The sequence below is a fragment of the Ananas comosus genome, linkage group 21 (assembly GCF_001540865.1).
Source record: "Ananas comosus cultivar F153 linkage group 21, ASM154086v1, whole genome shotgun sequence".
NCBI classification, from domain to species: Eukaryota; Viridiplantae; Streptophyta; class Magnoliopsida; order Poales; family Bromeliaceae; genus Ananas; species Ananas comosus.
The window spans coordinates 10,150,297-10,173,061 of NC_033641.1; the positions used below are offsets into that span (position 1 = coordinate 10,150,297).

The 22,765-nt window shown below is 38.2% G+C and overlaps 4 protein-coding genes and 1 non-coding gene across 6 annotated transcripts; 3 read left to right on the forward strand and 2 right to left on the reverse strand.

Moving 5' to 3' along the window:
- LOC109726363 (protein MKS1-like) lies at positions 2,327 to 3,245 on the reverse strand (the record flags this gene model as incomplete). Its single annotated transcript, XM_020255900.1, has 1 exon — positions 2,327 to 3,245. A coding segment is annotated over one exon (852 nt), but the record flags the coding sequence as incomplete, so codon positions are not given.
- TRNAI-AAU lies at positions 5,711 to 5,784 on the forward strand. The gene has a single exon. It is a non-coding gene; the product is annotated as a tRNA-Ile (tRNA).
- LOC109726281 (putative HVA22-like protein g) lies at positions 7,267 to 10,949 on the forward strand. Its single transcript, XM_020255794.1, has 6 exons — positions 7,267 to 7,590; positions 7,682 to 7,780; positions 9,854 to 9,910; positions 9,999 to 10,062; positions 10,145 to 10,351; positions 10,753 to 10,949. Exons 1-6 carry the CDS (start codon positions 7,559 to 7,561, stop codon positions 10,909 to 10,911), a joined length of 618 nt encoding a protein of 205 aa, XP_020111383.1. The 5' UTR covers positions 7,267 to 7,558; the 3' UTR covers positions 10,912 to 10,949.
- On the forward strand, positions 12,416 to 14,365 carry LOC109726280. Its single transcript, XM_020255793.1, has 3 exons — positions 12,416 to 12,670; positions 13,379 to 13,579; positions 13,984 to 14,365. The coding sequence occupies exons 1-3, from the start codon at positions 12,455 to 12,457 to the stop codon at positions 14,146 to 14,148; spliced, it is 582 nt and encodes a 193-aa protein (XP_020111382.1). The 5' UTR covers positions 12,416 to 12,454; the 3' UTR covers positions 14,149 to 14,365.
- Positions 14,572 to 21,722, reverse strand: LOC109726278 (transcription factor E2FA-like). 2 transcript variants are annotated; one of them, XM_020255791.1, is made up of 14 exons: positions 21,171 to 21,722; positions 18,977 to 19,169; positions 18,404 to 18,463; positions 18,172 to 18,257; positions 18,003 to 18,091; positions 17,865 to 17,916; positions 17,641 to 17,693; positions 17,508 to 17,558; positions 17,329 to 17,377; positions 17,162 to 17,227; positions 16,965 to 17,041; positions 16,609 to 16,840; positions 15,586 to 15,652; positions 14,572 to 15,284 (listed from the first exon to the last, which is right to left on the reverse strand). In XM_020255791.1, exons 1-14 carry the CDS (start codon positions 21,369 to 21,371, stop codon positions 15,145 to 15,147), a joined length of 1,416 nt encoding a protein of 471 aa, XP_020111380.1. In that variant the 5' UTR covers positions 21,372 to 21,722; the 3' UTR covers positions 14,572 to 15,144. The 2 variants fall into 2 exon arrangements, with proteins under 2 accessions (XP_020111380.1, XP_020111381.1); XM_020255792.1 differs by lacking the exon at positions 21,171 to 21,722 and adding an exon at positions 20,151 to 21,158.

The following is a 22,765-nucleotide window of genomic DNA, read 5'->3' on the forward strand; positions in this document are numbered from 1 at the left end:
ATCTAAAATATTATTCATATTTTCTTTAGTGAAAATTTTCAAAACCCCCCATGTGGTTTCATACTTTTTCATTTTAGTATCCTGTAGTTTAAAGTATATCAAGTTAGTACCCTGTGGTTTCTCACTTTATCATTTTAGTACCCTGTGGTTTAAAGTGTATCAAGTTAGTACCATGTGGTTTTGCACTTTATCAATTTAGTACTCTGTGGTTTTAATTTTGTATAAAATTAATACCCTATGGTTTTTAAACCACAGGATACTAAAGTGATAAAGTGTGAAACCACATGGTACTAAAGTGATAAAGTGAAAAATCACATGGTACTAACTTGATACACTTTAAACTACAAGGTACTAAAATGATACAGTGAGAAACCACAGGATACTAACTTGATACGTTTTAAATCATATGATACTAAAGTGAAAAAAATTGAAACCATAAGGAATGTTTTTGTAGTTTTCCCTTTTCTAAATCACAAATAGTCTCGTACAATCATCATTTCTTTTTTTATTATTTAAAATATCGATAATTATTAGAGTAGTTGATAGGAATACTTAAAAACTTTACGATAAAGAATTTAGTATGTAAAGCCATGGGGAACAAATGCGATATTTATTTATTTATTTATTTTTGTATATATTTATAGACACGAGAACACTTTTGTAATTGCCAAATTAGTGCTAGATTTGGTTATCAGGTAACTTTCTCTTTTAAAGCAAGCATCATACGAAAGTCTAAATTAAGAGTTTTACCTCTACTTGTACATAATATAAGCATGTTAGAAAACAAATACCAAAAGGGAATTATTTGCCTGTGTGCGCTTTCTCAAATAACGTTTATTTATAATACCGACTGTCTCTAGCGTAACTGATAAAAGACTTTGTGGTTGATACCCGAAGTTTCAAGTTCGAATCCTAATTGATTCATATTTCTAGCTAAGTTTATTTCTAAATTAAATAAACGAAATGGGTAACATGCTATCTATCTCTAAAAAAAAAAATTGATTATAATATTATAGTGTTCCAGAGGTTTGGATNACACTACTCATTTAAGTTTTGGTAAAAAGGTATAGAATTTTTCTGCACTATAGACTATTTTGAATCAGTTACCAAACTTTTCAAATTTTTATTTTACTATCCGATCTTTCAATTTGTTTGATTTGAATCAGTCGACGATACTTTAACTTTAAAATTTTAAACTAATTACTCGCTTTAATAAATTTATAATTATAAAAATTACATGAAGTGTAAGAAGAAATGTCGCATTAAAATTTTAAAGCCAAGATGTTATTGACTAATTCAAATCAAATAAATTAATAGATTAGACATTCAAGACTACACAAAAAAAAAGACATTATAGTAAAAAACAAAAGAGAATAATAAAATAATGAACAAATTAATACAATCAAACAACAATTGTGAAAAAAAAAAAAAAAAACGTTACATAATAATTACATAAGCTGACAATGTCTATGGTCAAAAAAATTAGGGACAAAAATTTCGTGGACATCCGTGCCCAAACTATTTGTTTGGGCACGGATGAGAATGGGCGCCGCGTGGTGTGCCGCGCCCATCGCAACAGTCCGAAAGAAAGAAAGAAAGAAAAAAAAAAAAAAAATCAGGGGCCTCCATTTTTTAGAAAGAGAGAGAGAGAGAGAGAGAGAAAGGGGAAGGGGCGGTGGTGATGGGCGCCGCACATCACGCTGCGCCCATCAAACAAATAGTTTGGGCACAGATGTCTGCGAAATTTTTGTCCAAAAATCAAGAGCCCTACCAACATCAGTCCTCTCTCCTCATTCACATACGCTGCTGCATACACAAAACAAGGCCGGCCGGCAAAACAAAATTTAATGGGGTAGTTTGCTGTCTTCACGTGGGCCCCACCATTTTTAATAATAATAAAAAAGAAATAATAGTAGCAGTACTTCTCTTCTCGCACGCTGCCGTCGCCTCCTCCTCTTTCTCTCGTCCTTTTAGGATATGTCTGGCTTCATTTTTAATTTTATTTCTGGCTTCACTTTTAATTTTATTTTTACTTATAATTATCCGTGCTCTTGATAAAATATTTGATAAGTAAAAAGATAAAATTGAAATTTATGATTCGGTTGGGTAGAGAGAAAGTATCGGTGTAATCTTTTATAGTAATTTTCTATTCACTTTATTTATTTTATTTAAAAATAAATTTAGCTGGAAATATGAATCAACTAAATTCGAACATAAGATCTCTTCTTTTGCTATTTATGCAGGGAATGATTAATTTTTTTTAGTAACTTTCGAATGTACAGATAGTAAATTTGAAAAAAAAAACAAAAAATTGATTATATCAGGAGGAAAAGAGAGAGAAAGAGAGAGCGAAGAAAATGAGAAGGTAGATGTAGGGAGGAGGCAGGCAGGGGCTAAAAGGGATCGGGGAAGTGATTGAGGAGATCCCAGAAGGCACCTGGGGAGGGGATGGTGGGGGTGGAGAGCAGGTGCTGGCTGTTTCCGGGGCTGGCGAGCACCATGCCGCTGAGGACGGGGCTGAGGTCGCCGAGGTAGCCGAGCACGCTGGGGTCGAAGCCCAGCGAGGGCGACGCCAGGAACAAGCTCGGCGATATCGGCTGCAGCGACGCCGGCCCCGGCGACAGGATTCCGGGGAAGAAGCAGGACGACGAGTTCGTCCCCATCCCCCCCGCCGCCGCCGTCCGCCCCGTCAGCAATTCGACGTCCGCACCCCCCTCGTCCTGCTGCTGCTGCAACATATATTGCTGCCGATGATGCAGCGGCCGCGGAGACGCTGCGGCGGCGGCGGCGGGCGAGAGGAGGAGGGTCGTGGTGGCTTCTGCTTCTGCTGCTGCTGCTGCAGTCGTCGACGGAGCTGCTGCTGCTGCGGTGGAGGAATAAGAAGAGGAAGAAGAAGTGTCGAGGGAGTTGCCGGTGAGGCGCTGGACGAGGGACATGAAGTCGGAGGGGGTGGTGTGGATGACCTTGGGCGACACGGCGTAGATGATCACGGGCGATCGATGATGGTGTTGGTTTTGGATTTGGCTTTGGATTTGGAATTGGAGAGGTTGTTGGTGTTGATGTTGTTGATGTTGGTGAGGAGGAGGGAGAGGGAGATAGGGGTGGGGGTTGGGGAAGAGAGGGGGCTTTTTGGCGATCTTGTAGGAGTCCTTGCTGACCTTGAGAGGGGAGGGGCGGGGGGCCTGCAGACTCCAGCCGCGGGACGGTTTCGCACTCCGGTACGCGGGAGGACTATCCTGGCTGTGCTGCTGCTGCTGCTGGGTCCATGTGCCTCTCGATCCCTACTGCACCACCCGGTCTAGAGAGAGAGAGAGAGAGAGAGAGAGAGAGGGTCTTCTATATATATAAAGACAGAGAGATGTACAGATCTTGTACTCTTGTACTCTTTCTCTCTCTTCTCTTCTCTTCTCTTCTCTTCTTCTTCGTTGGGGTTGGGGTTGGGGGGAAGGGATGAGGAAGGAGGTGTTAGAGAGAGAGAGAGAGAGAGAAAATAATAATGAAGAGGCCAATTTGGGGGATCAGGAGAGAAAGTGGGGGGCGGGGGGGGCGTGATGATGAATTGATGATGTAAATATTTTAGAAGAGAGAAGACGAGTCAATGGACCGCCTACTGCGGAAGGAAAATTCTTTGAAGCTCCGGTTGCGCCATGTTTGGCACCCACCCGTGCTACGTGGCACCTTGTGATTGGGTACACGAAAACACAACTCTGGAGTTAATGTATTATTTTCTTTATACAGATAAGGAGAGTGAGAGAGTGTGTGTTTACTGTTCGTTTAGGCCAGGATAATTCTGGGAGTAGAAAATTCATATGTTTTTATCTTATAATAAATTGAAATTTTATAGATCTTTTTTTTTTTTTTTTTCCAGAGAACTCATTATAGCTCTTTTTTCTTGCTTCCTACATCCTCCACCACCTCCTTCCCCTAGATTCCACTGCCGATACTCACGAGCTCTCCCACTCCGTCAACCGAGCGCCCTCCACCTCCCCGGTACCCTCTGTCACGGCCGTCGCCCTCCCCAACCACTCCGTCATCTAAGCCCCTCTTCACCTCCGCAGCATCCTCCGCCGCCGCCCTCCCCGCCTCCGGTGAATTTTTCGTGTTGAGTTGTCACGACGAAGGGTGACAAAGAAGGTAGGAGGGACGGAGAGGTGGTGGGTTTAAGTAAGAAGGAGAATATGGTAGAGATGAGTTTGAGCTAGAAAAATTAAAGTGGTGGTAGTGGATTTTTTTTTTTGGCTAAATTACAGAAAGCTTTCCTGTCAAAATTCGATTTTTTACTTTTCCTTTCTGTCATTTAAAAACATACACTTTGCCCCCTTGTAAAATAAAAAATGTTCATCAGGGGCTACGGTGTGAACTGTGATGACAAAATGATTATTTTGCCTCTCACCATTTTACCTCTCACCATGTTCATAGGATAGAAGACTGAGAGCATTTTTAACATAAAAAATATATAATAATATTTTATAAACGAACCCTAACGGATTACTAATGGTAAATGGTGGAGTAAATATTTTTCATTTTAAAATGGAGCAAAGTGTAAGTTTTTAAATAACAAGGGGGGAAAATAAAAAATCGGGTTTTGACAAGGGAGTTTTATGTATTTTAGCCTTTTTTTTCACATCAAATTATTTTTTTTTTGGATTTGAATTAGACACTAGAAAACAGAGTAAAAAATTATAGAATTTAAATATAAATTTTTTGTTTTAAATTTTTACAGTTGCCTAACTAATTCTTAGTTGTAGGGAATCTAAGCACAGCTAATAATTGATCCAGAAAGAAAAAAAAAAAAATTGCCCACTCAATGAGAAACTCTAATGGTTAATGGGAAAGAGAAAATGAGCATCTACAAAGATGCTTTGACAAATTAACTTTTCAAAAGGTCCATCTCTTTGAATGGGATAAAATATTTTGCAAACGAAAATAAATGGGTTTAATCTTTCACTATCAAAAAGCATCTTTTTCTGGAAAACATACATACATGTAAGTTGGGATGGACATATCATGCTTGGTTTCAAGCTTATTTATTTTGGCTTATGCAGTAACACTTTTTACATATGATATAAAAAAGGCCAGTATCTTACATTTTAAATTAATGTTTTCCAATCACAAAACAACACTGAGATCAGTTCAAGGCTAATTTTTTTAAAAAAAAAGATTATTTTTTATTTCAAGCATCATATGGCAAAGAAGAAGATCAGTTTAAGGTTTTATTTATTCAAAAGACGTTTAGCGCTTTTTCTACTTTGATATCTCTTCGACAGTGATTTCATCACTATTTCGTATATCAGCGAAAAGAGCATGCTTAGCTTTTCTTTTCTTTTTTTTTCTTTTTACGGAACTTATAAACGGTGAAGCTAATATATTTGAGCAACATATTTTCAAACAAGGCCTAATATTAAAACTAAACCAATTTTCCTTATCTACCGTTTTACTTTTCCTATTTAGCCAAAAAGCAACAAAACTTTTACTATCTATTTCTCAATTTGTTGAATTGTCATATTTGTGATGGCCAGAGCTTTCTCTCACTTTTGTTGCCCTAGGTTCAAGGGAACCACAAGTCACAAGTGGAACTACTTGCATATAATCCTAAAATTATTGGGTATCACAATTTACTTCTCTCACCTAATTCAATTCACCAATTCATAGACTTTTTTTTCAAAAATATTTACACTTGTACTAATTACAACATAAATTAATGTAAATTGGCCTATTAGCTCAGTTGGTTAGAGCGTCGTGCTAATAACGCGAAGGTCGCAGGTTCGAGACCTGCATGGGCCAATAAACTATCTTTTTATTTTTTTTGAGGGCTCGGCCCGTAAGTATTTTAACTGGGTTGAGTTTGACGAGTTCAGATGTTTTTTTTTTTTTTTTTTTTTTGAGAAAAAAGTAGCACGCTACCCGCTTCATTCATTAAAATGATGAACTCAGCTACAGGGGTGAGGCAACATGGCCTCATGGTGAGGGCGAAAAAAAAAAANTACAGTTTAGGGTTTAGGATATTACTGTCGATTAACGGTTACCAACAAGCCGCCGATTAGTTGAGAAAAAAATGCTCCCAAAGATACGTCAGCTGTTTGATCTTGTTAACGGCAAGGATAGGGTCCGGCTGGGAATTCCTAAAAATCATGGCATTTCTGACTTTCCAAATTACCCACCAGCAGGCTACCAACCCGGTTAACCTGGAGCTCGCCGACGAGTCCAGATATTTAAAACACATTTTTGATAGCTTGAAATTTTAGAAATAAACAATATCACCACATTTCTGAGTTCCTACACTATTTACTGTAAAAACTGGAACTTAAACTAATTAAATTTAAGCTCAGATTTGTATTGTTGCTAAGGTCAAATGCATTTATTATTTTTTGAAAAAAAAAGGACAAATAAATTAAACTTAATTGGCCATGATATCACTTTCCCTCATGGTAGGTAGGGTATCCTCAACGTAGAGAAACAATTTAGTTGTTCATATGTGGAAATGTTAGAGGAACCTTGTCTCGTATAATTTTTCTATTTAATAACATTCCTATGATCAACATGGCACATTTTTTTTTATGCATTTATAGATCTTACCATATAGTTCACTCAAAAAAATAAAAAATAAAAAAAATTAAGGGGGCACCCTTTTTCTTTTATGAGGAGTACTAGGATTACAAAAAAAAATGAGATAAATCGATAGTTACTAAATAATATAGTCATTAAATTGGATTTAAATTTTAACATAATAATTAAAAAACTAGAATTTGAGAGGTTTATTTCAAAATAGCTTACAGTGTAGCAGGTCTCTATTTATTTCTAATATTTTCTTAATCCAATCCAAGACCAATTCATTAAAGAAACAATTATATTCACATCCCAACACCAACTAATAAATCTTTTTTTAAAAAAAATAAACATCAATTATATTAACTTATTAGTTTCTCAAATATTTAATTATTCTATCATTTTACAGCTTTATCTTTTTTTTTAAGGTTGCTTAACTAATATTCTTTCGCTCACCAACCACCGCTCCCTCAGCTAAACCGGATATAGACCCGGTCCACGGCTCAGAGAAACTATTGCCTGCGCCGTCCCGGTTCAGACGTGGACCGAGTTCACCATCCGACGTGGCAAAACGAACCGGCTTTGGGATCTTGCACCGGTAACTGCCAAAATGTGAAATGACAAATATACCCTCGCGAACCCCTCGTATTCCCGCATCCTTATTGCTAAACGACTGAGGGCATAATCGGTAATCCACTTACCCCACGAGACGCATCATTTTCCTCTTCTTCATTGCGTCTAAATTTCGCGCTTAGTCGCCTCTCTCTCTCTCTCTCTCTAAATCGCCATTGACGAAGCTCAAAACCCTAATTCCCAAATAGAAAAAAGCTAAAGGAAGAAGCAATTCTATATATAGATATATACACATAGTGGAGGAGGAGGGATATATACATATATATATATATATATATATATATGTAAGGAGAGAGGTGTACACGGACTCAATCCTCAATAAGAAGAAGAAGAAGAGGAATCAGAAGCTTCCCCTGCTAAGGAACCCTAATTTTCGAAGATGTTGGGGGAAGTCCTTACCAAAATACTTGTGTAAGGCCTCTTTTTGCTCTCGATCTCTTTGTTTTGGTGTTGATCTTATGGTCTCTTCATTGATTTGTTGTTTGATGTGTGTGTGTTGTAGGGTTTTGTTCGGGTATGCGTTTCCGGCGTTTGAGTGCTTCAAGATGGTGGAGCAGCGGCCCGGCGAGATCCAACAGCTCCGATTTTGGTGCCAGTATTGGTAATCGAGAATTTGAATCCATTTCCTCCTTTAATTGGAAAAAAAGGGATTTTTTGGGTCTCTGTTTTAGGTTTTTTGAGTTCATTATAGTTTGTGATTGGTTTAGTTTTACTGATTGCTGAGTTTTATGAATTTAATAATCAAACATATTTAGATCAAAAGGAGGAGATGTTAAATGAGCTCTGTGAGCATTAAATTTTGTTGGAGATTTGTTGAATAAGGAATGGGATGAGATGTGCTTGATGATATGCTTAAATGAAGAAGTCAATTTTGATGGGCTTAACTTGGGGGGGCCATGCATGAATTGTTTGATATATTCTACTAAATTTCTATTATTATTTTTTTAATTAGTGGGGACTAGTCAATTTATAGAGGAGACAGGTCCTATTAAATCTCTCTTTGTTTGCCTTGTTGAGACCACTTGATATCGTTTGTACACATTCAGGACCAATTCCATCACATGTACAAATCCAATTAGAGGGTTCAAAGAGTATAACAAGTTGAGGATATTGCACATGATGTATTGGCTTAAGCACAGGCTGAATTTTTATTTTGTTTCCTAGGGAGCTGTTTGGAAACCAGGATTCGAATGGATAGGATAAAATATGATAGAGATGTTGCGAAAATAGAAGAATTTAGCAACTTAGAGGCAAGTTGTGAGATGTAAGACTCTCGGATTATCAAATTGGATAATCTTGTTTCGATGGGATTATTGAGTCTCATCTGAGAGGTTGGGATTGAACTAGGTCGGATCAAACCCTTCTCCGTCGTGGCTCCTGATGCCTTCGAGTTGTTAAAATCGCTTCTAATTAGGTCTCTTAAGGTTAGTTATTTGCATCTCCGATGGCTAATAAGTAGAAATAACATGTTAGGGAACTAGAAAATCGAAGTTTGTGAGCAATAATGTCCTCATCCCAGGTCATTGTCAATAATGGTTGGTGCAATGCATACTTATCAATTATTTAAACTACAATGCAGTATGAGTTTTTTAGGCAATAAAAGCTTGTTTAGATTTTTCCAGTTCAGTGAGGACAAAATATTGTATTGAAAGCAGGTAATTAAAATTTTGTGTCCATTTTTTTATTACTTTTTCTTTGTTTTCCTTGTTGTATTCAATTAGGCGACTAGCCCTTGTACACTTCAATAGAATTGGTCTATCAGTTACTATCAACAAGTGCCCCACTTATGTTTAAAGAAAAGCCTAAAATTGGAGAGAAGCGATTCTGAACACTAGCCTCTATGCTTGGGCACAAATTAGAGCATGGAGAGTAAAGCCATCATAGTAACATAGGTTGCTTTCAATAAGCATTTCAGACAATGTGTGTTTGCCCTTTTTCATTGAACTTCGATGTAAAATAGGTTCACAAGGGCTTCTGTTTAGTATCTAATAAGATTTTTCATTGAACTCACACGTTGACACATTTTAGGAAAAAGTTATTAGATTAGACTAAGGCTTTGCGATGAGTTCAACATGTTAAACCCCGATTAAGGTTTCAAAATAACTCTGTTTCTCTATAGTTTAACAGTTAGCTAGATTTGTAGTTCACTAATGAGAGACAGAGAAGTAAATGGAGATTAGGTTCGCTTATTGCTGATTTTTAATCGGATAGAGAAATCACTATTGTAAGTTGACATAATTGGTAGGTAGATCGGAAAGAAAAGCAAGCATAAGATGCTGATATGCTTACTGCAATGTCACTGCTTGACAAATATATAAATACTTGATTATTTTCTCTGCTATGTCACAGCTGTTCTATGAATGTAAGTATTTAGATTTAGCTTTCATGTTCCTGTCTCTTTTAATAACATAAGTTTAAGAATTTTGATTGAAGGTGACTCTAGCGGGAGTAATGAACTTCATATGAATGTAAACCACGCTCTTCTTCACATCCTTGTACTAGTGAGGACTTTTGAATGGCCAGCTCTGAGAACATGTGTACCACTTTAATATTACCTAGTCCGGTGGATGACTTAATTATAGACTCATTATATCAGTTTTCATTTTGATAGCTCTGAGATTGGATAAAATCACTATATATATTGAAACATTCTGACCATAACATTGAATTTCAGGATCATAGTAGCAATTGTGACAGTCATCGAGAAACTTGCAGACACAGTTGTTTCATGGTAATGAGTAACAATAATTCAACTTCTTAATGCTCGTTTTCTCTCATCAAAAGCATTACCGTTATGTTCCCCTTATTTTCTATGAAAGGGTGCCGATGTATGGAGAGGTGAAGCTCGCCTTCTTTGTGTACTTATGGTATCCAAAGACAAAGGTAACCCCAGCTAAACTCGACCATAGACCGAGCATGCATCGACCAACTTACTGATTTTAATGCGATTCCTTTTTTCCATCAGGGATCTGATCTGGTCTACGAGACGTTCCTGCGACCATTGGTGATGCAGTACGAACCAGACATTGAGCAGAGACTGCGGCATTTGAGGGCTAAGTCAGGGCAGCTCATCATGTTCTACATTAAGAATTTCAGCGACAAAGGAACCACTCTCTTCCTCGAGGCACTCAACTATGTGGTCTCTCAGGGTTCGCGAGTTTCGCGCTCTGAGGTAATTTTAATTTCAATTTTTAAATCCCTGCTGGTTAGTTTGCTTCTGAACTAGCATGCGCAATTTATGTAGCGTAAGATAGGTGTGCATGGACCAAACTAAATGGTTAGATTAGATCTGATTCTTCTTTGTTTTCCATAGGAAAAGATTTTACGATAAACTAACTGCAATTGAAACAGAGAGTTTGGCTACTAAGGATATATATCGAAAAACATTGTTTTATTACTAAAGCTGCTTCTGTAATGTAGATTCCCAAGTTCAAAATTTAATAACATCCATGTGAGTTCAAAAGCAAAGAAACCGTTGTAGCGGTTGCTGCGCATGAATAGAATGCTGTGAGCCAAAAACTTGTACTTGCTCTCTACTAACTTCACATATGCTGCTGCATCTCAATCTCACAGAGCTTCTTCTCAAGGAGCAAACGGTCGGCATCGAGCCCCGTGGCGACCAAGCACTCATCGACGGCCTACGACACACTGGGCTCCACAGCCGACGATGTGGCCGCCGCCGATCCCCACGCCGGCCGTCCCAAACAACGGCGACCGCCATACAAGTATTAGAAAAAAGATTACAAAAATCTACTAAAGTGAAAAAAAAAGAAAAAAAAGAAAAAAAAAGAAGAAGATAGTAGAAGATTGAAACCAATGTGAATACCGAGATAGTAATGCCACAGATGAACTGCAGTTTGTTCAGTTACTGTTCTTCGCTCTCTTTCTTTTTTTGCTTGGATATGTATCACGACTTGTTAGAGTTCCAATGTTGTGAAATTCGAAATAAAATTAAATTAAATGTGCGAAATTAGTAGGATAAAATGCATGTATAGTGTCCATAATGTCCGAATGACGTGATATATATAGATTTTACATTACGTATTAATCTCCTCCGGCTACAAGATCGAGTACAGGGACTATACATTCATTGAATGGCCGCGGAAGCAGCCGAAGCAGCGGAGTGGATCCATAGCGCAGCCACGGAAGAGGAGCGGAAGGGCGGCGAAGAAGCGGCGGACGAGGCTCCGGCCGCGACCGCAGCAGCGACGGCGGGGAGGATGCGGCGGCAAGAGCTGGAGGTATGTGCGGGCGGCGTGCTTCACGAGGGGGTCCCGTATCGCCATCCTTCCTGCAGAGGCGGCGGCCGCGGCATACTCTGGCGATCCGACGATGTCGCGGAGGCTGACGTAGCCCTCCTCGGAGTTGCACCGCCGGAGCTCGAATCTGTTGTCACCGCCGTAGGCCGTGGGGAAGCGAAGCGGCCTCGGCATTGCGTCGTCGTGGCCGCCGCACATGCAGCAGAGCCGCGGCGGTTCCCGGTGCCTTGTGTCTAGCATTGTAGAGAGAGAGAGAGAGAGAGAGGTGGAAAGAGTTTACGTAGGAAGAGTTTCGTACGTATATAATGTATGTAGTTTGGTATAGTATGCATGTATATATATATATGTGACGAGATTAGATAAAGGGAGTAGTAGTAGTATATCTAAAGTTGGAGAAGTACTAAACTTGTCCTACGTTTTAGGAGGAGATAATATGTTTATAGATAATTCTTTCACTAAGATATTGAGTAAGAATCCTAATATGTTTAGGGAGGGACTAGAATTGTCAAATTAAGAGATTAGTTTCGGATTAGGTATGTTAACAAAGAATTTTTTAAAAAAATTTAATTTTTAATATTTAAAAATAATTTGATAAAAATATAAAATTTATTATATTCTATATGTAGGTGTAAAGATAATATTGCTTATTAAATTATTCAAGGATCTGTAGCTAAAAAACGATTTTTGTTAATATACGTGGCAGCTTGCGCTGGTGCCACGTGTCTCTTCCTCTTGCCTCACAGATCATGGAGGGCCCAGGTCCCTCCCAATACTTTTAGGCCCAAGAAGGCCCAAGACCCAATTCCACTCCAAAACCAAACGTACACCCTTACGTCCTCCACATCCACACGTCCATTTCTCACCATCAGAGCCAAAAACGCCAAATCTCCACCGCACGATTCATGGGCCGAGAACACACGGCCCAGTTACGATCCACGTGGCCCACTATAAATCCCCCCCAAATCCTATCGTCTTCTTCGTCTCTCTCTCTCTCTCTCTCTCTCTCTCTCTCTTCAATGGCCGCAGCGGCTCTGTTACTCTCCACGCTCCCGCCCACGAAACGCGACCAACTCCTCCAAACCCAACTCAAACCCTCGCTCCCCACCGTCCGTCCACCCCGGAGCCGCTTTAAGATTCGGGCCGTGCAGGAAACGAAAGAGGAGTTGAAGAGCTCCTCCTCGTCGCCCGAGGAGATCACCGAGAAGTACGGGCTCGAATTTGGGCTGTGGAAGGTATTATTACGAAATTTGGAAAAAAATATAGAATTATTGTGCACTAGTTATTTAATTAGTTTAGTACGCGGTATTTCATGTTCTTAATCCGTATTATCCCTTTCGTTATATTGTTTTTGTAGTAAAATTTGTTTGATTTGATTTATCCAAAGCTGTTTTAAAATTCAAAATTTGAATGTTTTATTTATCCTCCTTATAAATTATGTAGTTTTTAAAATAAAAAATTTATTAAAATAAATAATTAGTTTAAATATTGAAGTTAAATTTTTTTTTGTGATGGATTAAAATTAAACGAATTGAATGGGTAGATAGTAAAATCAAAATTTTAAAAAATTGTATTGTCGATTCAAAATAATTCAGATAATGTACATTTGCTCCCATGGTTATTAGCGCACATGTTAGGAACTTGTGATTTATCTAATTTTTATGGTGCACTTGAACGAATGTGTTAGAAAAATAAAAATAAAAATAAAAATAAAAAATTATGCACCAACTTTTTCGGCGATTATATTGTCTAGTTCAAACTTCAAGCTGCTTTGAAATTCGAGCACCGTTACAGTAGAGTCACCATATATACTCGTCTTTTTCTGTAAAATGTTATTTATTGTTTCCTACTAAATTGATCTTTTTTGGTAGTAGTAGTAATTAAATATTTTGCGAATACAATTGTTTGTGAAAATGTGGATTTGGTGTCTTTTTGGGTTGTAGATATTTAGTTCTAAGGAGAGAGGAGGAGGAGGAGGAGATGGAGAAGGGAAAGAGAAGTCCAAAGGGGATCAAGCAAAGGAACTTTTAGCTAAGTATGGGGGAGCTTATTTGGCTACTTCAATAACCCTCTCTCTTATCTCTTTCGCCCTCTGCTACATTTTGATTAGTGCTGGGATTGATGTGCAAGCCCTGCTAAATAAGGTATGTAATAATATGGAGCTGATTCTTTAGGTTTTGTTTGAGATTATTCTTTTTCTATTTATTTTTTTAAGGTAAAATTAATGGATGGAGATCCTACAAGTAGACCTCTATGTCTATATATATATATATATATATATTTTTTGAAGTTACCATTTTTCAGCTTATGTTTATTTTGAATTGAGTTACTTAGCGTCGAGGAATCGAAAATTTTTATTGAATTTAGTGACGATTCATTTAATTTAATGATCTTGTCCCTTTCAACTAACAAGAATATCTGATGAAAACAAGTTTAAGTTGGAACGAGCAAAACCTCAGGAAGGATCTCAATACATTTTGATCTTTTCGCTACAAGGTGAAGGGGATATGTATTTAACAGTAAGGCTTTCCAATGTTGCTTGAGGCAGGTCGGAATTGTGACGGACGAGACCGGAGGGAAGGTGGGGACGTTTGCGTTGGCCTACGCTGCGCACAAGGCGGCGTCGCCGATCAGGTTCCCTCCGACAGTGGCGCTCACTCCGATCGTCGCGAGTTGGATCGGAAAGAAGAGAGCCAAATCAGAGGAGAAGTGATCACTGATTACTTCTCTCTCTCGATGTGCACTTGAAACGCCACCCATTTTGATCTCCTTGCTCGCCTTCTTTTCCTTGTGTGTTTATATGTGAAGTAGAGATTTTATGAGTAGACATGTAGATTCATGTTATGTTTTGTGTTGTGTATATTAACAAGATGAATAGATATTACTTTTACTAACATACTGAACTCTGAAGATTCATTTTCCGACAAAAATTCGCCAATTGATATTCGGAGAAGTTGATTTCTAGCAAAAGATTTGTCACCAAAATTATGTAGACGACTCATTAGTCATTATTGCCTATGCTTTAATGCAAACCCTCCAACAGCAAAATGAAATCCAAGTTTTCAATAGTCCGTAAGTAGAAAACATCATAACAAACTTTGCGATGTCTAATACCTCAAGATTAAAGCCAGGGACCAAAGTGAAACTCAGACCTGTTGGTGTTTTATGATTGACAACGCAATAGCTATAGATCACATACGTTTTATAGTTCATCATAACTCTCACAAGCAACGGATACATTGGATTTCAAATATTTGTAGTTCAATAACAGGAGAAACATCATATTTTCTGAAAAAATATATCTATATGGCCCATCAATTTACTTGATATGTAGAATAAGTAGCTAAAAACCATTCTCATGTTCGAGTTATTTAGATCACGCAACTCGCTGAGGATGAGTCTGCCTTCCAGATTTCAAGAACTCAAAAAAGGATGCTCCATATTCGCTTTCTCCATGCCGCTTATGCCACTCTTCGGTATATAATTTCCGACCCAAAGTTGTTGCACTTAAAAGAGATATACAACATCTATCATGCAACATCCCCCTCATCTTAAGTACTATGTTGTTGCTTCGGACAATCATTTGCTTGTTTACTTATGTGTCATTTAGTTTTAGTGAACTTGATGAACACTTCATTCCTCCAATTAAAAAAAGAAAGCAGCAGCTCTGATTTTTACCTACAGTATTCAGCTTGAACAATCTCCGCGTTTATCTTTGTGTTGCATCTGTATTGGAGGGGGCGTCAATTACGCCAGACTCTTGCTGATTTTGGGGCCGGGGTGTACTAACCTCGCCTGCGAAGTACTCGTCCATGCTGAATCTATCTATCTCATCAATTTGCTGTTCAGCTGTTGATTCGAGTCAAGTACTCACGGTTGCATGCACAAAAACTAAAATAATATGTAGAAGGTTAAAATGTCGACGATCCTCCTAAACATATCACAATTTGTCACGATTTGCACTCCCCCCTCTCTGTATTCACAAGGGATTAAACTGCTAGCATTTATAAAATGTAAGGGTTTATTTCTAGGTTTTGATTGTTGAGAGGGGTACAGGGCAGATTGCAATACATTCAAGAGGTTATCTGCATTTTAACCTTGGTAGAAAGCATAGAATGAAGAAAATGATGATGAATGTCTTGAAGGATACGTGCTGTTTTCCATATCTCAGTAATGCTAGCCACAGAATCCGATAAAAGCCAGTAGTCAGCATCGGTCTGCAATTTAATGAAACAAATCATTATAAGAATATGTTTACACCAGTACTAAGCGGCTATATCCCAGGAAAATTATTTGCATGATGAAGCATGTGCAACACCTCAATTCAATGCAACTTTTGGATTGCAGTTTAGACAAATTTATTTGTAATGAAAATTTACTACTACTGGATGAAGATCTATCAGAAGCATGTTCTTGAGGCTAGAGCAAACTCTTAAAATAGAGGTGATGAAATGCGACAATCCTTCCTAAGTGATAATTGTTACTCATAGTATACAGGGAATGTGTGCGCCAACCAACGAGATAATAGGAGTAAATTACACAATTGGATATGTTCACCAACCAACAAAATATTAGGAGTAAATTACACAATTGATCACCGAACTCATCATGCGATGCAATTTAATTTAGGTCGTTGAACTTTCTTTTGTTGCAATTAAGTCAGTGAACTTCAATTTCTATTGAATAGGGCCACTTCTTCCACCTAAGTTTAATTTCTCAAAAATATATATATATATATATAATAGAGCGATGACTGAGAGGCTGATTTGATAATAGTGGTATCTCAAAAGGATAATGCAGAGATCATGTTGCCAAGAATTTAATTGCCATGTCATCTCAAGGCTATTTAATTTACCCTCCACATTATCTTCGATAAATAACAATCAGCTAAATCAGCATCATTTCAACTCTTTGATACGACATGGTAGCTGAATCCATATCCAAATCATCCATCCCTCAGAGGATTTTATCGGAGTATGATAGAGTGACCTTGTTGAAATAAAAACTGAAGTTCAGTTACGTAATAGCAATAAATTAAACTTCCGCTACCTAAATGAGACTTTACAGTAAGTTCCATGACCAATGGTGTCTCAAACATTGAATGATACCACAACGAATCGTGAGTGATCGGTGGAATACTCTTTGACAATTTGCACTGTAGAAAAGAACTTACATCATCATCTGAAGGAACAATCTTTGTCATTCCTCCCAGATAATCCTGTGAGGCATTTATGTCCAGGGCAATCCTCTGACCATCTTGAACATTTAGTTCTGTCTCCTTACCTCTGCTACTCTCTGCAGCTACCACTGCTTTACAGCTTTCAGCAGGCCTTGAATTTGGCATCTGCGTATTCCTTGGGGGAGTCTCCACACCACTCATCTCCTCAAACTTCTCCTCAAATTGACTGAAAATAGTAAAAAGATGGAGCTCAAAAGGTGAAAACAAACAATACAATTCAGAATGAACGACGTAGTAAATTTCCCATTAGAAATTATTTACAGCATTTGAGGAGAAGAAGACCGCATTACCTAACAAGGTAAACATCTATTGGACCCATAGTACTTCTTAGGACAATTCTGTATCTTCTCTGCAAATAGTCACCAGCCTGCATGCAGAGGGAGGATAAATTCCAAACGGCTCAAATTGTCACAATAGTGAAGTACAATAAGCATTGTTATGATACTTTAAATCTTCTGCAATGTTTCAACTCTCACTTCACTCTTACCTCGTCAGGATCCGGGACTTCCAGCGTAGTGCCATGAGGTGCTTTTATTGCAATTAGGGTTTCATTCTGCAATTAAGTAAAGGAGATATCGATCCTTGTACTACTTTATTGCGGTGAAAACTTGATTCTACTAGAAATTATGGTAGATCGAATAAGATTAACCATACCTGAAAGCAGGGCAGTCCTTTAATGTCATCCTCCGTGACATAAAGCCACCTATATGTATGGATGATATTGGAAATTCAAAGTAAGCATGATTCGCTAACTGAAATAACTTAGCACAAATACAAGCATGAAAAATACAATTATTTTTCTTCTCAGAAGGAAAAATAGGAAACACAATTACTTTTGATTATTATCGTCTTCTGTGAGCTCCCTTAACTTCTCTCGCATTTCACTGCACAGAACCTAATGTTTCAGAGGATTACCGTACAAAGCAAAGAAAACAACAGTTCTACAGGTTTTGACCAATGGCCAACCTTATGCGCTCATCTACGTTCTGCTCCTGCAAGGTAAGATTTTCAACTTCCTCCTGAGAAAAAAAAAGAACAAAACAAAAAAAAAGCTAAGAACTTAGTTTTAGCCATTCTCTTTCAGGCAAAAGTTATAAATAAAACAAACAGGTTAGCTCTTCAGAAAAGTGGTTAAAGAATAATGACTTTGACAACAGACAAAAGGAAAAAATTGCACAGAAGCACTATACCTGTAATATTGAGAAATCATTGTTAACTTCTGGTCTTGAGTCATCTAGCCCCCTGGGAGTAATAAATTTTTAACTGTTAAAAGGACAAGCAGAAAGGAGGAAATATCGGCGATATAAAAGATAAAAAAGTAAAATTACTTCCAACGGATTCTGTTCTTGAGTTTCTTTTCAATCAGCCCGATCCCTTCAAGAACATTTGTTATGTCATATATTCGCCTCTTTTGCACCTGAAAGATCCGAAGTAATTGACTAAACTTTGCCGAAAGAATAGCATTTCACATAACTATGTTAGTAATGACCAGCTAACCTCCAATGTCTCTGCAGCTTTATTCAAATCAAGGATGCCATCTTGTGCATGCTTAAGCAAATTGATGAACTTTTTTGTCAATAGTCCTACAAAGCATTACAATGTAAAATTAAGTATGACAAGACAGTAAATCTTCATATAGGCTCTTCATCTCTAGAGCTGCTGAACTTTCCCAGAGTCGAAGATACACTACAACTGATTGGAGTCATAAGGCTAAGAGTGTTGTAGTTACCTAGAGAGCTGTCATAACGACAGGTACCGACTGGTGTGAGAGGATTGCTAGAAGGGGAACCTGGAAAGACAAAAAGATACAGCTTTTAGTCTAACATAAAGCGCGCACACACACACACACACACACACACACACACAACCTATATACTCTGCAAAATTATCTCGTTATTGATATATCCTTGCAAAAATTGAGCGTCTTTGTGCCCTTCAGAAACTTAAAGTTCACATATTAAAGCTTAAATTCTAGACATATCAGAACTTAAATTCTACATATGTTTCCAGTACTGACAAAAATGCACCCATTCAAAAAAAAATTTGTTAGTAGAAACCAACCTTTTCAAGTGAATTGTATCCTTCCCACCTTCACATGGGAGTATTTTTTTCCAAGAAACTACACATTTGAGGAGTCTATACAGATATTAAAATTTTACTAGGGTATACATGTAAAAGATGATTTTACATGGATAAACATATGTAAAAGCTCATAAAGCAAGCAGGAGCTGTTTAACAAATAAGCCTTTCCTCATAAAAAAAGACAGAAGTGATAAATAAAGATCAGAAGGCCAGTATTCACCAGCATTTGACATAGGGGTATGAGGCCCAGCTTTATTGTATTTTGGAGCCTTTGACTTGCCATGCACTCTACCACCTTTTCCAGATACTGGAGTAAGAAGTGGACTGCTAACTGCTTCAGCATATCCTGGACTAGTTGTCCACTCACTCGATTCAGCAGCTTCATTTTCTTCCTGATCAGCTTTTCGTTTCAACTGCACAGAAAAGATCATCACCAAGAGCAATATGGTCAGTAAGACATCTATGTATGTGTTTCAGTAGGGGTTATATACGTTCAATCTCTGCCAACAATAAGGATCTGATTGTTATATAACTTTAAAGCACCAGTATAGCACAACCACACACAGCCTTAGACCACAGGCTGGGAGAATGATTGAGGCCATCTACTTACCACAAAAAGTTCCAGAAAAATGAGAAAAGAAGCAAGAGCAGTCATCAAACTTTCTCATTGACCAGAAAAAACCATAGTAAATATAGCAGGAGTCCGCCATTTTGGTGACAACCCACCACAAAAAAGACTACTAAATTTCAACATTAACAGCGACATAAAGAAAATATTTATAAATCCTGTTCAGTTCAAAAAAAAAAAATCCAGTAGCTTAGTGTACATCTAGTAAGGTAAAACTTCTGAGTTACATCTTTCACATGATTTCAGTTAAATTCCAGATTACACTGTGATGGACACCGAAAAATTAATAAAAACATGTCTGATCCAAGGCATCCCCTTGCATTCAAACTTCTATGATGATTAAACAAATCTTTATTCTTTTTCGAATGAGTCATATAACATGAGGTATAAGACAATTCTAAAGAAGAAACGGCTAAATTGGTTATGAGAACACATGCGCAAATTTTGCTTATAATGATCTTTCAACCTAGAAGGAGAGCAGTGCAATATGGTTGCGACATTCCAAACGGTTCCTCTCAATAAAGTGATCTGCACTCTGATTTACTAGATATGAAATGCACATTTTTCACACAAACCTAGATAATAATGATAATAATGGATCTAACTGTCAACACACACACACACACACACACATATACATACATACATACATACATACATATATATATATATATATATATATAGAGAGAGAGAGAGAGAGAGAGAGAGAGAGAGAGAGATAACTCATAGAGTTTACATTGTAGGAAGAAGAATGTAGATCCATTACCTTTAAAATCCAAACCTCTAATTTCAATTCCTTTCAACTCATAAAAGCCATCACCACAGGCAACCACTGATTAACATACACCATGGCTTGAATCCGAACTAGCAAACAACTAGAGAAATATTTCTCCACCAATCAACTCTACGGGTGGCATGACCTTTCTCTGTCAGGAGCCATGGCCTCTACAGAAGTAGTTACATGTGCAACTTCAAGAGAAACCACATGTTCAACTATATACAAGTTAGCATGCTTTTCTGCTGAAGTGTCATAATATGTGTAGAGAATCACAAATTTGATAAGAAATCAAGAAAATCAAACAGGTTATCCCAAATTATTAGTGGAAACTGTTATGATCACTTAGTGGAGACAAGAAGAGAAAAGCTGTGCAGCAAAAAGTATACGACCTTGGAGTGGCATTATGAGAGCGAAAAAGGGATCTGGAAAAGGGCTTTGACAGAAGGAAAAAAAAAAAAAATTACTGCAGAACGGAAGTAGGTAAGTAACTTAGAACTCTTTCCCCTCAATAAATAACCTATCAAATAGCTTGTCCTAGTGTTATCGTCCTTTAGGCTGCCGAGCATCAACTGATTAACCTAAAAAAGAAAGATCCGACCTAAGCAAAATCCTCAATTTAGTATCCCAGTAAACAATCGCGAGATCCTACCATTGAGCTTAGCTCCCAACACTGTAGAAGCCCTTTGATTTAGGCTGATAAAATCACTAACAAGCAAAAGATCCGTAAATGGAAGAGAGACATTTTAGCTCATCTCCAACAGCAGCAAAAAAATTAGGATCTAGAAAGGGCAACAAAAGATACGGCAAAAAACAGCACAAACACTTCGAAACCAAAAGCCGACCCTTCAAACCAAGCAATTTCTCACCAAAGCAACCATTTCTACTACCATCGAACGATAAAATAAGCATCGGAAAGAGCTAAACCACACAAACCCTCAATCAAACGAGATCGTGTCTCCAGTCTTAGCACAACAGACTAAAACGCACAAGCCACGACACGGAACTCACGGGAGTCTTAATAACCACGGCCTCGGCCATGTCGTCGGCGGCGGCGGCGACGCGGCGGCCATCGGCGGCGGAGAAGCGGTGGTACTCGTCCGGCGCAGGGAACGGCGGCCTGGCCGACGGGAACGGGAGGTGCCGCCGCAGCGGCTGGAAGATCTTCTGCCCCGATTGCTGGTTCCCAGCTGCTCGGCCCCCACCGGACATCAAATCCGAGCAATCGAGACCCAAAATCTCACCTGGAACCCCCCGATCTTCCGATCGAGCCCCAAAAACCCGATCAAAACCCCGATCGATGGCGAAATCCGGGGCCCAAACCCTCGATTCGGATCGGAATCGGCGTGGGATCCGCGGAGGAGCTCCGATCGGGGAAGGGGATCTCGGGGGGGCGTCGCCGCCGCGCGGGGATCGGCGGCGGAGGCTAGGGTTTCGATCCGGGATCTGGGGATTTTGGGGGAGGAGGAGGAGGAAGAGGAGAGAGAGGCGAAGAGGAGTGAGGAGGTTAAAAAAGCGGAGAGAGCAGAAAACGAGGGAAGGGAGGGAAATTATAGTTCGGACTTCGGATAGATATGGAGGGAAGGGGCGTGCGAGTGTAATATTAGAAATAAATAAATTAAAAAAAAAAACAATTATATATTAAAAATGGCGGAAAAACGAAATTAGAAATTTCCCCCGTAAATTAACGAACCACGCTACGTGGTCGCCGGCGATTGGACGACGATGACATTAAGAAATGTTGGGGGGGATTTTTTTTTCTTTTTTTCGTTCGAGGGGTTTTTATTTATTTATTTATTTTCTGTCGGATGCTAAATATTAACGGGTCGGATCCTCCGACCTGTGACCCGGACTGGAGACCAACCGCTCAAATCGCTCGGCTTATGGGGTTCGAATCGCCGATGCCCGCGCTTTGGATCGTCGTTTGCTCACGATTTTTTTGGAGGAAACCCTAATACCCGCGGAAATGTCACATGAACCCGGTGTACCCGTACATTTATTATAGTATACTATTAATAAATCTCTATCAAAAATGCCTAAAAGATTTAGAGTTTAATTACATTTCATAATATCAAAAATTTATAAACTATAAATTTTAGATTTTAAATATATTTTTAAAAAAATTGTACTGTACATTCCCGACTTTCGGGAGTCATAATTAGCATGCTAAAATCAGAAAGAATATTTTTTTTCTTTTCAAATTTAACATTTTTTTTTATAATATAATTTTTTTTTTACGATTATGTTATAATTTTTGAAACAATGCCCATGGAATGACACTCTTGATCATAACTTTTATTTAAAATTGCAGATAAAATAAATTATATGCAATAGAAAAGGCACAATTAAAAATTATTCAATTTTTTTTTTTACAAATAATAACATATTACACAAATCATACCAATTCATTTAAAATTAATTTTTACGATGTGATAAAAAGCTGAGTAACATATCTCTATATATGATTTCGCTCCAACATTTTTGTGCTAATAGTGGTTGATAGTTCTTATAGTATCAAATTAATCCTTGATACACTAAATATTTATTGCGGCCTATTCGATTTTGATACACGCGGTGCATGGAATATTTTTTTAATGGGGGAGTGG

Excerpts from the sequence above, each read along its gene's own strand:
- LOC109726281 (XM_020255794.1), top strand. The coding sequence starts at position 7,559 with ATGTTGGGGGAAGTCCTTACCAAAATACTTGT. Across the intron at positions 7,591-7,681 it reads GTCCTTACCAAAATACTTGT|GGTTTTGTTCGGGTATGCGT; the intron begins GTAAGGCCTCTT and ends TGTGTGTTGTAG. Across the intron at positions 10,063-10,144 it reads TATGGTATCCAAAGACAAAG|GGATCTGATCTGGTCTACGA; the intron begins GTAACCCCAGCT and ends TTTTTCCATCAG.
- LOC109726280 (XM_020255793.1), top strand. The coding sequence starts at position 12,455 with ATGGCCGCAGCGGCTCTGTTACTCTCCACGCTCCCGCCCACGAAACGC. Across the intron at positions 12,671-13,378 it reads TCGAATTTGGGCTGTGGAAG|ATATTTAGTTCTAAGGAGAG; the intron begins GTATTATTACGA and ends TTTGGGTTGTAG. Across the intron at positions 13,580-13,983 it reads TGCAAGCCCTGCTAAATAAG|GTCGGAATTGTGACGGACGA; the intron begins GTATGTAATAAT and ends TGCTTGAGGCAG.
- LOC109726278 (XM_020255791.1), bottom strand. The coding sequence starts at position 21,371 with ATGTCCGGTGGGGGCCGAGCAGCTGGGAACCAGCAATCGGGGCAGAAG. Across the intron at positions 18,464-18,976 it reads TACCCCTATGTCAAATGCTG|GTTCCCCTTCTAGCAATCCT; the intron begins GTGAATACTGGC and ends TTGTCTTTCCAG. Across the intron at positions 17,378-17,507 it reads GAAGACGATAATAATCAAAA|GTGGCTTTATGTCACGGAGG; the intron begins GTAATTGTGTTT and ends CCATACATATAG.